Source organism: Eubalaena glacialis, chromosome 5 (genome assembly GCF_028564815.1).
Source record: "Eubalaena glacialis isolate mEubGla1 chromosome 5, mEubGla1.1.hap2.+ XY, whole genome shotgun sequence".
Classification (NCBI taxonomy): Eukaryota; Metazoa; Chordata; class Mammalia; order Artiodactyla; family Balaenidae; genus Eubalaena; species Eubalaena glacialis.
The window spans coordinates 150,918,146-150,933,698 of NC_083720.1; the positions used below are offsets into that span (position 1 = coordinate 150,918,146).

Below are 15,553 nucleotides of genomic sequence, written 5' to 3' on the forward strand. Positions count from 1 at the left end.
ATGACACTAACCACACATTTTTTCAGATACATTAAATTTTTATCTATATTTTCTTTTGCCATTGCCCTTTTTCATTTGCCTTCTGAAGTTAAGTCAATTTTTTAAGTCCAAATGGAGAAACAGTCAATAAGACATCTAGCTAAAATGTTACACTTACATAAATGTAGCTTATCAAAAAATGTTTTGCACTGGTACCAACCTTACACTTTCAGACAAAGACAAGGATGAGCAAAAAACTTATTTAGTTGAAAGGCCAAGCAATTTACACATGAGTAGCCAAGAAAAATAGCTGTTCGGTGCTATAGCATGCTGCTCTGTAGTTAACTATGTAATTGCTTTTGCTTATGTAATATTCACCCTCCACATGTGTTTTCTCATAGAGACAGCATACTTAATATGGCATCCATCATTTGAATATAATTGAAAGTCCCTAATTTACAAAATAAAGCAATTTACGAAAAGAGCATTAATGAAAGTTCCTGGTGTCTACGCATCTGTTCCATTGAACCACATTTTCATTATAAGACATATGTTATCTTCAAAAAGAAATTTACATTTCAGTTAAGTTGTGGATAAGTATTGAATACTGGAGTTCTTTAACTTTGAGGTTTTCATTATCTAATTATAAATGAAAGATTTCAGGACAGATAATGTAGGTATGGTACATTATGGAAGGCCACAGATGTTTCACAGGATTCCATATGTAGAGAAAAAGAGTCATTTAACCCAACTCCTGGTTCCAGACAGGCTAACTATAGATAAAAGCTAAGTTGGATCTTAAAGGACAATTAAGGTCAAGTTAGGTGAAGAATTTTGCTGAGGCTATTCATGCAAATGTAATACATGTGTAACAATGAAGAGATTCAAAATGACTTGATGTTTGGAATGTGACTTTAGGATGACACAGGCATATCATGGAAGACCATATGTGCTATGCTAAAGGTTTTGAGCTTACACACACACACACACACACACACACACACACACATACATACACACAAACACAAACACAGATACATGCATTATGTTTTTAAGCAAATGAGTGGCATCATCAAGCCTGCATTTATTATAGGTTGCTGTCTATATTTTATGAAGCATAAATTAATGTGACAAAATAGAGTTATTCTAATCTACAAGCAGCTATTAAAAATGTAAAAATTATCAGTTACATCCCAATAGATAAGCGATTAAGGATATAAATAGAGGAAAGTTTTATTTATATATGTGCAAGCAGAGTCAATATAATTTAAAAGCAAACTAATATATGTAAGAGATAATATTTATTCACACTTGGTAAGCTTGCACACACATGCATGCTCATACACACATACACATTAATAGTCCACCTTGAGTGTGGTGGGATGAATACTTTCCTGGACAGCTGGTGGTGCTGACAGCAACCTTTTGGAAATCGACCTGGCAACAGGTGTCAATGGCTTTAAACATAGCCAGACGTCTTGTAGAGCTGTATGCTATGGAAATAAGTAGCTAGAAAGAGGGTCATTGCAGTGCACACACACACGTACACGTACATATACATGCATACATCTATATGACTGATCAACCAAAAATATTTATTGAGTCCCTATCACTTATACTAGTCTTTGATTTAGGTACTAGGTTTAAGGCGACAAACAATGAACAATTGTAGTTTTAAAAAGTAGAAATCCATATGATGGAATAGTGCACACTGATTAAGATTAGACTAGCCAGGTTATGATAAATGAATTTTTATCTGTCACATATTTATATATTGTGTCAGAAACTCCCCCTTTCATGTACACATTTATGTAAAAATTAGAAAAATAATGAAAAGTCATATAAGGAAAATAGACTTGGTTATTTTACCTGTGTAATTGAATTCAAAGTATTTTTTTAATGTAATGCACATTCTGACTTTGTACAATAAATATATAAAACATGTTCTAAACAGACAATAATGATACATGACATTTTTAAATTAAGTATTTTCAGAATAAATTTTATCTTTATAATATTTATTCTCTTGATCTAGGAATAATATAGTATCCCATCTAGTGTATTTTTAGTGAATGTTACACTTGATTTGCTGTATTTTTTATATTTTAGTAAATCATTGATATATTATACTTTGAGGCTATTGTAAATGAAATCTTCTGTTGTATCTTCTAATTCTTACATAAGAAAATAGAATTTGGGGTATTTATCTTATATCTTGTCACCTAACTGAATTCTCTTGCAATTTTTATGTGTAATTTTAATTTAACCTTTGTGACTCATTTTAGCTTCAAATTTTGATTATTTTATTTACAAGTTTACAGTGCTTATATAATTTATATTTGTTTCTGGGCTTAATAAGTGTTTGGTTCGTCAAAATAAATTTCTAGTTAATTTTTAACATTTAACAAACACATTTATATTAATATAAAATATGCCTCTACTCTTAGTTTGCCAGGTTACTAAGAGTATATTACACTTAATAATATGTGATACATTTCATCAGATTACGTTTTTAAATTTAAATTATATTTGTCATTCTCATTTGATATTCTAATATATTATATCAGATGAATTGATTTCTTAACTAAATTTCTACCAAATCCTTTTTTCATTCCAAGAGGATTCCTGTCTATGATCAAACTTTTAATATCCTGGTGAATTTCACTTTCATTTTATTTGTCATTTTTGGCATTAGTGAAAGTATCCTGTAATTCTCTTTGCTTTGCTACTATTATCACTTATTGGCATCCCTTTTGTTGACTTTACAAACTGAATGGGAACGTTCTTGATCTATATTCTAACAACACTGAATACAACTGGAATTATATAATTCTTGAAAGTAAGTACTTTTTATAGAAGCCTTAGACTCTAAGAGCATCTTGGGAAGAAACTATTTTTGAAAGTGGTTTAATTAGCACCACGGTTATTTTTATTCAAATTTCTTCTTTACGTTCAGTTTGGATACTTATAGTTCCTTGGAATTTTTATGATATAAAGATTATCAAATGTATTACCAAAAGATTCTACATTAATTTAAAATTATCATAGCTACAAACATTTCTTCTTTCTTCCTTCTTTCCCGACTTCCCATCTCCTCCTCTTTCTACTTTTTTCCTCTCTCTTTCTCTCCCTCCCTCATATATTTTGTTCAGCGATGCATTAATTAAGCCTATGCATTATCATTTGGCCAAAAGTCTTTGGGTCCACATATTGAATTTTATTTTTGCATTTTTGTTGTTTTATATGAAGTATGATTATATTTGATTTTTTAAATATTTAATTTGTTGAAGAATTTAGTGGGTTTAAATACTTGTAATACATTTTCATATTTGCTTTATTGTCAGAAAATGTCTTAATTTATGATTATTGGAATATACCTACAGAATACAGAAAGACTTTCTATTTTCCAGTTACTTTGTGACTACTCTTGATTATCTTTCAAGAAAACTTGAAAACACATCCTGTTTTTATCACAGAACATTCATTATGAAAACACTAATTTAGTCATAATAACTGTGTTATTGAAACTTTGTGTTTTTTCCCTTCATTTTTCAAATACCGAAGGTGATGAGTTAAAGAAGCAGAATATGATGGTTGGTTTATAAATTTTGTATCTAGTCCTAATAATTTTGCTTCATATTTTAATACTATGTTTTTAGTTTATATAATTTTAAATTCATTATATAGTACTTTGAATTTTACCGTATCTGGTATTAATATTACAAACCATGTATTTTTGGTACTTTCTCAAAAATGATTGCATGTCTTAAAAATATCTGTCGTTAGTCCTTTAAAATAGCAGTGCTTGCAAATTCCCTGGCTTCCCAGTGGTTAGGACTCTGTGCTCTCAATGCTGAGGGGCCAGGTTCAATCCCTGGTCAGGGAACTAAGATCCCACAAGTGGCAGGACGCAATAATAAGAATAATAATAAAATAGCAGTGCTTTGACATACCCACTAGGGTTTGTACATGTTTTTCCTATGTCTGGGAGTCTGATTCCTACAACCCTCCCTGGGTTCCTCTTCTTCATGTTTCAGACTTCACCTTCACCATCACCATTAAGGACGTTTCCGCCAGTTTCACTGATCATGCCTAATCCACTCATTAAAAGCATTCACATTACTGTGTTCCTTTCTTTCATAACATATTAAATTTGTAATTTTGAAATTACATGATTTGAATCCAGTTTTTTTTGTTTTTTGTTTTTTTTCCCCTCAACTAGTGTATAAACTCGATTAGCACAGAGCCTGGGTCTGTTTTATTCTGTGTATGGTAGCGCTGAATACAATGCCTGGCACACGATTGGCACACCATATTCCATTGGTGGAGATATGAGGAAACATAGGTCTACTTACCTTTGTTTATAAGCCGGAAAAATAAAATTAGTCTAATCATGGCTCCATCTTTCCTGAGCCTACAGAAGAAAATTTAATCTCCTGTGCACCATGTAATATAAAAGACTTTCTTGACCTTGTCAGGGTCAAATTCTCCAGCTGTATCTTCTATCAGTTTTGCCCTCCAAATATATCCAATTACTTAAATTTCGCTGAATACGTTATAACGTGTCCCGTTGATATACCTTGAACATCTCATGCCTCCTGCACCCGACATCCCCTTGTAAGCTTGGGTGGCATTATCTTGCTCGAGCATCGGCAGCCCAATGAAGTGGTCCCTCCACTGCCCAGTTTCTGCCTCTTGAAGGTGACTATCCCGTCCTGTCCCTTGCCACCGAACCTGATATTTGTTTCTTTAATTGCACTTATCACATGCTTATAATCATTTTTAGCATGGTTCTCTCCTTTCTCAGGTCCATGTTCTCTCCTTGCGACTAGGATCTGTCCTTTTACGTATTCATTCCAAGCACACCATAGGCAACAAGAAAGCAGCACAAAATGTGCTGAAGGGATGCAAGTACCATGAATGCATATTTGAATAAATATTCCTAAAGAATTAAAAATGCCAAGAATCTCAAAAAAACGCTTACTCTACAAAAAAGTATTTTTTATATTATGGTGCTGAAAACTGCATGACTTGGACCTCCACCTTCCAGCTAGGAGTGCTAGATTCCAGTCTTGGCTCTGCTACATTGACGATCAGTGTTTAGTTTTAGAAAAGTGATTATGTTTAATATGGTTAACATATGCAGGAAGTAATTAGATGTGGATGAGCTCTTCCTTTAGTTACATTTTCTTTTCGCCAGTATTATTCTGCTTTGAAAGTATATAAGTACACCTGCAACTAATAGAATTGTAAATCAACTATACTTCAAAAAAAGAGAAATTATATAGAATTAGATAAATTTGGATTAGTAAGGGAATCAGGCATTTTGTTGAGAATATTTTTAATTGGTATTTTCATTTCTGTCTTAATATTTTAACTCTATGTTGATTTAGTCCCTATACAGTATTTAATAAACCTATTGTCCAGGAATAATTTAATATGAAGCATTATTGTACATTGAAACAAACAAGATATATTTAGATATATTTTATTATGCTGGCTTAAAAAGTGAAAGCATATACTACATAAAAATAGGCTATTTCTGCATTCAAAATCCTGTATTTACAAGAACTCATCTTGCTCAGGAATATTGCGTATTATGTTGAAGCATTACTTATAATTATTGAAAATTCTAAAATTATAACTGTTTCAATTAGTAACTTTTAACTAAGCTGTCAAATAAATAGTCTTTACTAATGTATGTTCTAAAGATATATTTTATTAAATTAACTTAAATATCCCATTATTTTCAGTGATACATAAAATTTTTTTTATTAACAAAATCTTTATTCCAAAGAAGAATTGGCTATTTCAAGACATGAATAGAACATTATTATACTCCCAGCATTTTACTGTTTTATTAATGTAGATTGTTGAGTTCATCCTCACTATTTTTATGTGCATGTTCCGTCTTAGAGATTGTGACCTCTTTAATAGTTATTTATATTACTATGTAATTGAATCACTCTTTACTCATTTTTCTTTTTCTCCTTTTTCTTTTAAACATGCTGCAGTAGCTAACATATTATGGAGAGAAGAAGGTAGTAAATTCCATTATTTTTTATATTATTGTGATTATTTTGCTTAACTTTTAGATGTATTGACTATCAGTTCTAATAATTGCCTTATTCATTTTTATTTTGACTCAATATTTTTATTTGATCATAAATCAATATTCTTCTGTAAACCTGCTACCATTAAACATATTTATAACTCCTCATCAGCTTGATTTATTTTTGATATATAATCAGGCAGTTATATTACAATATATGGAAATGCTTTTAAGAGTATAAAATTAAAATTAGTCAAATAAATGAAAGCAAGCTTAAACATAATTTATGTAATAAACCATGATTTAGATTAGAAAAAGAAAAATTATAAAAACTATTTGCCTTATGAAGGGACTATAATAAATTATTTAAGAAAATGGGTTAGAAGAAACTTGAAGGACATGGATTCAAATCCAGTCTGCACCGCTATGTAACCTAGGGCTTTTTTATGTCACGAATTCCTCATCTCAAAAATAAGGGTAGTTGTTAATTCTCAATAGGGTTGTTTTATCAACTCCTTAAATATAGTCTGCACTCAATAAATGCCATCCACGGTCATTTATTATTGTCTTTGTTTTTCTTAATTAGTCACAAAGGCCAAGAGGAATGTGTTTGCCCAGGTATTCAAATAACCCAAGTGCTTTAGTTAAATTCTTAGGAGAAAATTATCGATAAGTCATCATTTCACTCCTGGTAAGCAATGGCCGAAATAACTGCCTTCAGGATCCATCCTAGAAAAACTTTCTCTTCCCCAGTTATAGCTTCCTAAAATTATTGAAGCAGAATAATAACAATATCAGTAACCAGAACACATTTATTGAGCCCTTATACTGTGCTAGATACTGTACCAAGTATCTTAGAATATTAGATCCATTAAAATTAGCAAAAGGTGAGCATAACACTTTATTTATTTTTTTTGTCCTTGGTATTTCTTGCTCCTCAAATCTTTTGTAAAGGCTCCTTTAAACTCCAGTTTACTAAAGAGGTTCTGGTGTAACATTAGCTTCTCATTTTATTCCTCTTGGATATTTCACCTTTGAACATACAAATGCAATCATTACTGAAACAGATATGACATGATTAACATATGCGTTAGACATTTCTTTATACTCTCTTCCTTCTTGAGATTAAACAAATATTTCTCTGGGCATTTTAAAAATTGATTTCATTTTATCATTGTAAAATGAAGAAATAAAACCTAAGTAGTCAGAGATCACGTACCACAGATCTAGCTTTGCTGGCTAATTGCTGGGAAAGTTCGAATGAGTCATTTTACCTCTCTGAGCCAGACTTTTCTAAAACAATGCTTGAAATACAGTTTGGGACTCACCTTGCACATTTGTGATATGTATATCTCCTTAAAATATGTGAAACAACTCTTCCTTATAATTTGACCTTGATAACAGTCATGAACATTATTAGTTTATAATACTCAATGATATGTAATAATAATATAATATTCTTCAGACTACCCTTAAAAGTATAAGAGACCTGCAGATTAACTAAAATCACACTGAGATTCATTATATGAGATCATTTTTATTTATTTAAATTTTTCTTCTCTTGGTCTTTGAAGATGTACGTTCTCAATAATTATTCTCCATCAATCAGTGATGTGCTTACTCCTCATGACTTTGACACAGAATATGTGCTTGAGAAATCAGAGCTATTTAGTACATTTTGCAGATAATTTTAAAACTTATACAAGAAATGTTTTTGGGGAAAGTTTTTAAATCTTTTATTTCAGGTACAGTTATCATCAGAGCACTTTGTTTTTTGAAATAAAAAGATTTAAAATAATACGTTTGAGAAAATAATATACTTGACTCGGATTCATAGGAATCTGTACATTACTTTTTATCATGCCACAGTTATCGGCAAGGCATTACAATTAGAAACGATTGCATGTAATAATAATGGTGGCCAGAGATAATAGACCAGCTTGAGGAATCACTGAACCCCAGCTGTGTGTACAATTATTTCATAAAAAATAATTAAAATAATAAAGAAAGTTTCCAAAGCAAATTTCTACCTCTGTTTTTAAAAGATAGAATAATAACTAATATGAACAACATTTTTCTGTGGTCCATTTTTATTTCCACACTAGCAGTGCTTTCTATTTGTATGCTTGTCTTCTTACCATGGCCAAGAGAAATTTATCTCAGGAAGAACCCATTGAAGAATTTCAAGCATTTTTAGATGAATAATAATGGAAAGAGAGTTTAAAATGATAATACCTCTCATAATATCATATGACTTACATGCAAGTGTAAGATCTATAAAATTTTGTTTAACTGAAAAATTATTTTTAAATGTATACATCAGAATCTGGCTTATCCAGGACTTTGTGAGCTAAATCAACTTTACTGAATTTTGTGTATATTATCTTATTAATCACACGGATATTTAAGCATGAAAGGGTCCTTTGTTTCTGAGTTCACCTTTCAGTTCTTTTCTAGCCGTGATTCAAGTTAGCAGAAGTGTAAAAATACAATGTTTTCAAAGAGAAGAAGTATCTCACTCATTTACTGACAAATATTTTAAAGAGCCTACTGTATGTAGAACACTTTGAAAGCACTGGAAATATAAAGATAAGAACTAGTATCTGCTCTAAAGATGTTCTCAATCTAGTAAATTAAAGGCTAAATCATTCTTATTGTCAACTAATTTTACTACCTATATGATTTCAAAATACACATTAAAAGATTCAGTAGGATTGGGTCTCTTCTACAATATTTTTTTATGATCTTGTTATCAAATATAATCTAATAAAGTATTTCCTAGTATTTATTTAGTAGACAACAGTTTGGGTATATGTTATAAGGTCTAACAATAGTAGATGTTTGTATAAGCATTGAATTAAAGGAACTTAAAACATTTTATTCACTGCAGGATTAAGCTGAACTTTTAAACATACTACTTTCAGACTCTAAGAAGAGATGTTGTGTGGTTCATTATATGACACAGAATTTTCTAAATTTATTATAACATGTAATTATTTTGATGAATACCTATAGAATCAATATTTAACTGAAGCTACTTTGGGAAATACTGGCTTGATGTGATATCCAATGATTTGAAAGCAAAAATATGTATATTGATATTTTCCATATTTATAAAAATTGTCTCCTCTATTCTTTGTAAATATTTATGAATCTATTCACACATAAATATGGTATAGAAATGGTTCAAATAAATTTCTATATTAGTTGGACTAATTAACACCAACCAACACCAGGTACAAGTAGACATTACAGTGAAATCTTGCAAAAAAGTTTACATCATCTGATTAGCTTTGTGAACTATAATATCACCAAAGTGGGGAAACAAGAATAATAGGAAGCAGATCAGCTCTTAACTCCTTTAGCCTGAGATTTTTCACGTTTTGTTGTCCAGACCATTATATGCTGCAGGGGAGCATTGGAAATATAGGAGCATGCACGCCGGCTTAATGAGCTACTTGAGGCTCCTGTTTAATTATTTTTAGAGAAAAAAACTTGCTAAGGTTCTCAGGACCAGATTACTGTCTCACAATAATATTGGTGAAATACTTAAAATGAAAAAGGAGAGTTTTCAGAGGGTAAGGCTTCTAAATTCATGAGACTTAGTGAGTCATATAATTGGGTGAGGCAGAGACCACGCCTTCTAATGGCTGGCTGCGATGCCATCGCCAAAGTGATGAAAGCTGTCAATATTTTCATTTGCAAGTTCCCTACCTTCTCTGATGAAAACAAATGTCAAATTAGCGCTTCAAATTATCTCATAAACCTGTTTTCAAATCAAAAATGAATCTGACAAGAGATAACCATTTTCAGATATATGTGTATACACACAAGTATGCATATATGTATACACACATATGCATGTGTACATATATAATTATACATATGATTTCACCTAATATTAACTACATAGCAAACAAATACTCTATTATGCTATAACCTTTGCTATGTTAATTATTAAATGTGAAATGAATCATGTAAATATGCATTCAATTTTTTTCAGCATATCTTTGGAAGTTCAGGAAATTGAATTCTGACTTAAAAGGACTGGTTTTAGATAATATCACTCTGACCAATATATATAATGTTCAGACAGTACCCACTTTCCTGGATTAATAGTGGCTGATAAAGAGCTTAACACAGTCACTCCCAGAATATCTGCTAGAAGAATGAGAGAGGAAGTCAGTCTAATTTTAGTTGAACATAACATAGAAATCTCACTGAGGTGTGATGGTTTGATATTGCTATGTGTGTGAAAAGGATTTTAACTCCAAAGACAGAGATACAAAAATGGGAACATTCATGAAACAAAAATCCCTCCCTGCTGAGTTATTCAAGGTGAGAGATGCAATATAGACCATCTATTCTTGCCTATATTTTTCTTTAGCTAAAAAAAAAAGATTTCTTCTATATTAAAAATACGAGTAAGTTTAGGATCACTTGAAAGGGAAAAGAATGATATAATATCAACTAATAAAGGACTTTAACACCAAACATTGATTTATCTTTGATTGGTTACCAAATCAGTGCTTTGTAGGATTATAATTTGCCATTGATCATAATTTAAATGCTAAAGTAATGGCGGTTTAAGTCAGAGGAAGACAAACATCAGCACAGAATATTTTTGTTATTGACTTAAATATTCATCCAATAATCACACATTAACCAAATATTACTCTTGATATAAACTATGGAATATATATGTAATTTATAATACATAATGTAACTATATTATCATGATACACTATTGTTCTTGAGTAGAAATCCTCAAAGGATTGAGACAGGAATGTGAATTACGTACATTTTTTTCTCAGTCCATCTCATGTATTTAAAGGTGCAGTATTGGTTGAAAAACCCTCTGGGAAACACTTCTCTCTTACGAGACTGCAAATAATTCTTGCCATGTCCTCTCTGTATGGAAAGGAAAACAAAGAAGAAGAAGAGCTCACAAAGAAAAAACAAATTATGGATCACTTTTTTGTGCTACTGTACTTTGTTAGATTAACAATCGACCTGGAAAAGACAAAGTACCTGTGTCTGTCTTCACAGGGGATGAAAAAAGACAAAACAGCACATACTCCTAATCTTTACCGTGACTAGAGTGGTAAAGCTTTTACTGAAGTCAAGAGCCTTTGTAATAAACTGCAATAGAAAGCATCAATGAGGAGAGAATGGTAATTGAAACCTACATGGTTATCAGACTTCTGGGGACTCAAAGTTCTTCACAGCTCCAAGAGCTTTTGTTTATGTGGGTTATTTCTATCCACTTGTATTTACCATATAAGAAATTAAAACAGAGAAAATTAAAATATGTATTTATTTATTTGTTTAAAATAACCATAATAAATAACCCATTACATGTAGCCATAAATACCACATTATTTGTAAAGTTATATTAAAAAAAAATGAGGAGACTCACTGTTGTACGTTTCGCAAATTTTTAAAATATCTGGCTGAATAAAAGATGCTGGATTCCTATATTTGCTTCTGCATTGAACTGTTGTGATATCACTCATAACATCATATGTCAAGTAGCCTGTTGAGAACTACATTCCACATTTGGAAGCATCTAATTTGTGAGAATGAGAGAGAAAAATGCAAATGACATCTTAGCATTATTATGAACATAGTTTTGACTTTGCAGACCCTCTTAAAGGATCAACTTTGAGAACTGCTCTACTAGAAAATCAAGTTGCTCTTTTAGCAGGCTCACGCATTTGTAGAATTCAATCTCGTAGAAAACTGAAATGTACTAGTAGTATATCTCACAGAGTAGATTTGAGGAAAACAGGAGGACAGTAATCACATTTTGGTTAGATGCCATTTCACCATTTTTTTCCCACTGATGTTTCAAAGAAGACATAATGTCAGTCATAAAAAGAGAGACAGTTACCATTTCTTGAACTCATAGTAAGAGTTCAAGTCACTCTGCTACATGTTTTCCTTTCTCCTTCTCATTTACTTCTTACAACAGCTGCATAAATCTAATTATTATCCCCCAATTTGAGATGGAGAAATTACAGCACACATATTACATGGGAAATAACTTTCCCACAATACAACAGTAAGTTCTATAGTCGTGATTTACCTCTGAGCTGTCTGAATTCAGAAAATTAAGTTTATCTCTCTTTGTTATATTCTCCCACACCAAAATAAAAAAAGGTTAGGGCATGGAAACTTAATAGTTATAATGAACATACACAGATATGTTATTGCTTCCTATACAGATTAAGCTAACAAATGCCCCAAAGTGAAAATCAGCATGTGTTTTCAATTACCACATCTCAAGCATCAGGTAATTCATATCATTCTATGCCTAGTATATTCAAAATAAATTATAATATTATAGCAGCAAATTTAAAATGATATATATCTGTATCATATATTCAGATTATAAATTCTGCTGCTAAAACCTAAGTAGTAATTGATGAACAAAATATGTCTAGCAAGAAAATAAATACAAAATATCCCTCGTGTAGGTAGGGAAGACAGGAAGACACAGATGGCTCTGAAGATAAAGTTTTATTTCATAGCGGAGTGATTGGTACATAGGTGTTCAGTTTATCTTATTATTTTAACATATATTTATACATGATACTTTGTTGGCATTACTATTTCATAAACACTAGGGAGTTATATTCCCACCAAAAACAATAAAATGCAAAAGCAAACTAAACCTTGCATAACTTTATCTGTATTTTTCAATAACTTGTAACTGGGAAAGTAGCTTATACTCTGTAAAAATGCTGATGTGTATGTAACTCATACTTTAAAAAGCAAGAAAATGGACTTTCAGTTTTGAAAGTGATTTGGATGGATTAAGCGAGTTTTAGAGGAAAATACAGCTCAAGAAATTTCATCTGTGGAATCCCACTGACTGTACTGTGCACAGAATATAGTAAAATAACACAATAAAAATATCCATAGGAATAAGGGCAGGGAATACTTCAAGAAACTTTGCAAACTGTCTGGACTTAGAGTAGTTGTCAAGTTCAAACACATTCAGACTCCTGACTGTGGAGCAGAATCGTGCAGTACCTGAAGGAGAAGATAGTCATGTTCATTAAAAAATGTTACGAGCTTTGTATGTAACTGACGCAACTGAAAATCAGATACAAGTTTCAACTACCAGTATTGTTAATTTGCTAGTCACTGATACATAGCACACATCAACCTTCTGACAATGTTTACACAGAAGCTTGCTAATACAAATCAATTTTTTGCATAAGCAGTTTTTGTAAGTTTTATCCTTTTGGTATGGAATTGATCCCTCTGTATTCAAAGCTATAATTATAAATTGTAGCTGACAACTCTTAAATTTTATTTTATGAAAACATAACTTGAATTTAGTTCTTGCTACTTCTGCTACTGTTCTGGAATATCTCATTGTAACATTGTGCACTCTGGAATTAAAATGCACAATTAACTGATAAAGATTGCATGTATTAAAATATGAGGACTGTAAAATATTTATAAAACAATAATAAGATGCGTCAAAATAATCTGGATCATTTAAAATATATATGCATTATTAGTTAGAAATAATTTCACTCTGTATAAACACCAATAAAGTGATAATTATGATTGAATACATTTTCCTCTGAATCATAAGAATAGATGGTGACTTTTAAAATTAACTAGGAACATATTTAACAAAAATAAATGTGGCTTAAGTTGAATAAACAAATTTTTTTTTTACAAATCAATAAACTTTTATTGTATCCTCAGGCTTGACTTCATGGGCCTTGCAGGTGTCCTCAATTGAAGTAAAAATTAAAAGTAGATGTTTTTAAAAGTTAAGCATTTTAAAGAACAATGTTTTGCTTTTCAAACTATCAAGATTTCAGTATAATTGTTTATCTATTGGCTCTCACTGAACTATGTGAGGTATAGTTATACTGAATAAATATGATTGTGCAAACCAGTACACCTGGATGAGGTACTCAGGTGAGGATCAGGAAAGGGAGAACTACATGCTCTTAGTCTGGACATGTTGGAACAAAGCAGAAGCAGAGGAAACAAAGAGAACAGGTGTGCAATCATACGTGACAAGTCCCCAGGTGCAGACCTCCGTTAACTCCACGGCATTCCAGATGTCCGATCTGTAGCATCCCGTACCCATGAGGTGTGGGTTTATAATATAAGTGAGATGAATTTCTGAGATGTCACACACCCAAACCCGCACTGTGAAAAGAAATTAAAAGTATGATTTAAATGAGATTTTTGCAAGACCTTAAATTAATTCAAATTTTAAACTGGAGAAATAGACCCCAAACTTTGTCAATATGAAAACTGATATGTAAGACCACTAGTAGGATTATATTTACAAACATTATTTTAGGAAAATACATATTCTCCAAAATCTGGGGGACTTGGTCTTTTTGTTTCTAAAAGTCTCTATATAAGCTAAATTCCTGCAAAGAATGCCATTTTATTTTCCTTAGGGAACTCTAATAGAAATAGGATAAATATGATTCTTCAAAACATACTTTTATGTCTTAATCAGCACCTAAATTAAGTAGGGATGGTAGCAGACATAATCTATGTATCAAAGAGTTTATTTCCATTTATAATTATTTTTAAATATATGAAACATTTGTTGAATTATGTTAAAGAAATCACTGACTTGCAGATCAGAGAGATGAAGTAGAATGTCTGCATAATATTGCAGAGTTGCTTGGGCATATGGTAAATGTCTCACACGGTTTGCTTTATTAGCATTATAGGACTTCACAAATTGATCTCTCACCAGCAATGTGAGGGGCACTGAGTTTTGGTTGTAAATGTTTCTGATAATTTTATTTTGAACTTTTGAATATGTTTTTACTTCTAAGGTCTGGGAATTGGGAACATGTTCTATGTTTTCTATGAAGATGGAATCAAAGTGATACAACCCGTAGAATGTGAATTTCAGAGGCACATTAAGCCTAGTGAAAAGCTCCTTGGATTTCAGGCAAGTATTTTAAAAATTCCTTTACAGTTTTATACAGTAATTTTTTTAAGTAGAATTGTATTTTGGAAATACAATGAAAGCTACACATATATGAGACACGTGGGTAGGACAGTGTTAAAACTATGATATTGTCTGTTACTCTATGCAGGTTTTATACTTAAAGAGGAAGGTAATATATTGTGTATTTGTAATGACTTGTTTGTAATTAAAATAAAGGCACTAGAGGTGAAATACCAAAAGTGAACACAGCACAATAACTTCACCCATTCCTTAATTTAGAATGTCTCCCATTTTGGCAGGCAATGGTTACTTTACTGTAATGAAAGAAAATAGCCTATAAATAATCTGATGTGAAGTTGAGGTATATTAGATGCTTTATAAATGTTGATGCCCATTTATTCTTCATCTTATTTTTTTCATGTACCTTTATTTATTTACATGTACTTACCTTTCACAGAAATATTTATTTTCTGTAAAATTTTGGTCAGCTTTCAGAAAATAAAAGAATATATGACAAAATGCATATTGCTTATACATATTAGGGACTGTACTTCTGTGCAGGATAATAA

The 15,553-nt window shown here is 31.3% G+C and overlaps 1 protein-coding gene across 3 annotated transcripts in view; it reads left to right on the forward strand.

Moving 5' to 3' along the window:
• FSTL5 (follistatin like 5) overlaps nt 1-15,553 on the forward strand; it is a 707,698-nt gene that overhangs the window by 589,105 nt on the left and 103,040 nt on the right. For 2 of the 3 annotated variants that reach the window (XM_061191763.1, XM_061191764.1), the window contains exons 10-11: nt 5,994-6,020; nt 14,866-14,984. In XM_061191763.1, coding sequence (XP_061047746.1) covers nt 5,994-6,020; nt 14,866-14,984 — 146 coding nt within the window. The remainder of the gene's footprint in view (nt 1-5,993; nt 6,021-14,865; nt 14,985-15,553) is intronic. The other variant, XM_061191766.1, reaches the window with a different exon arrangement.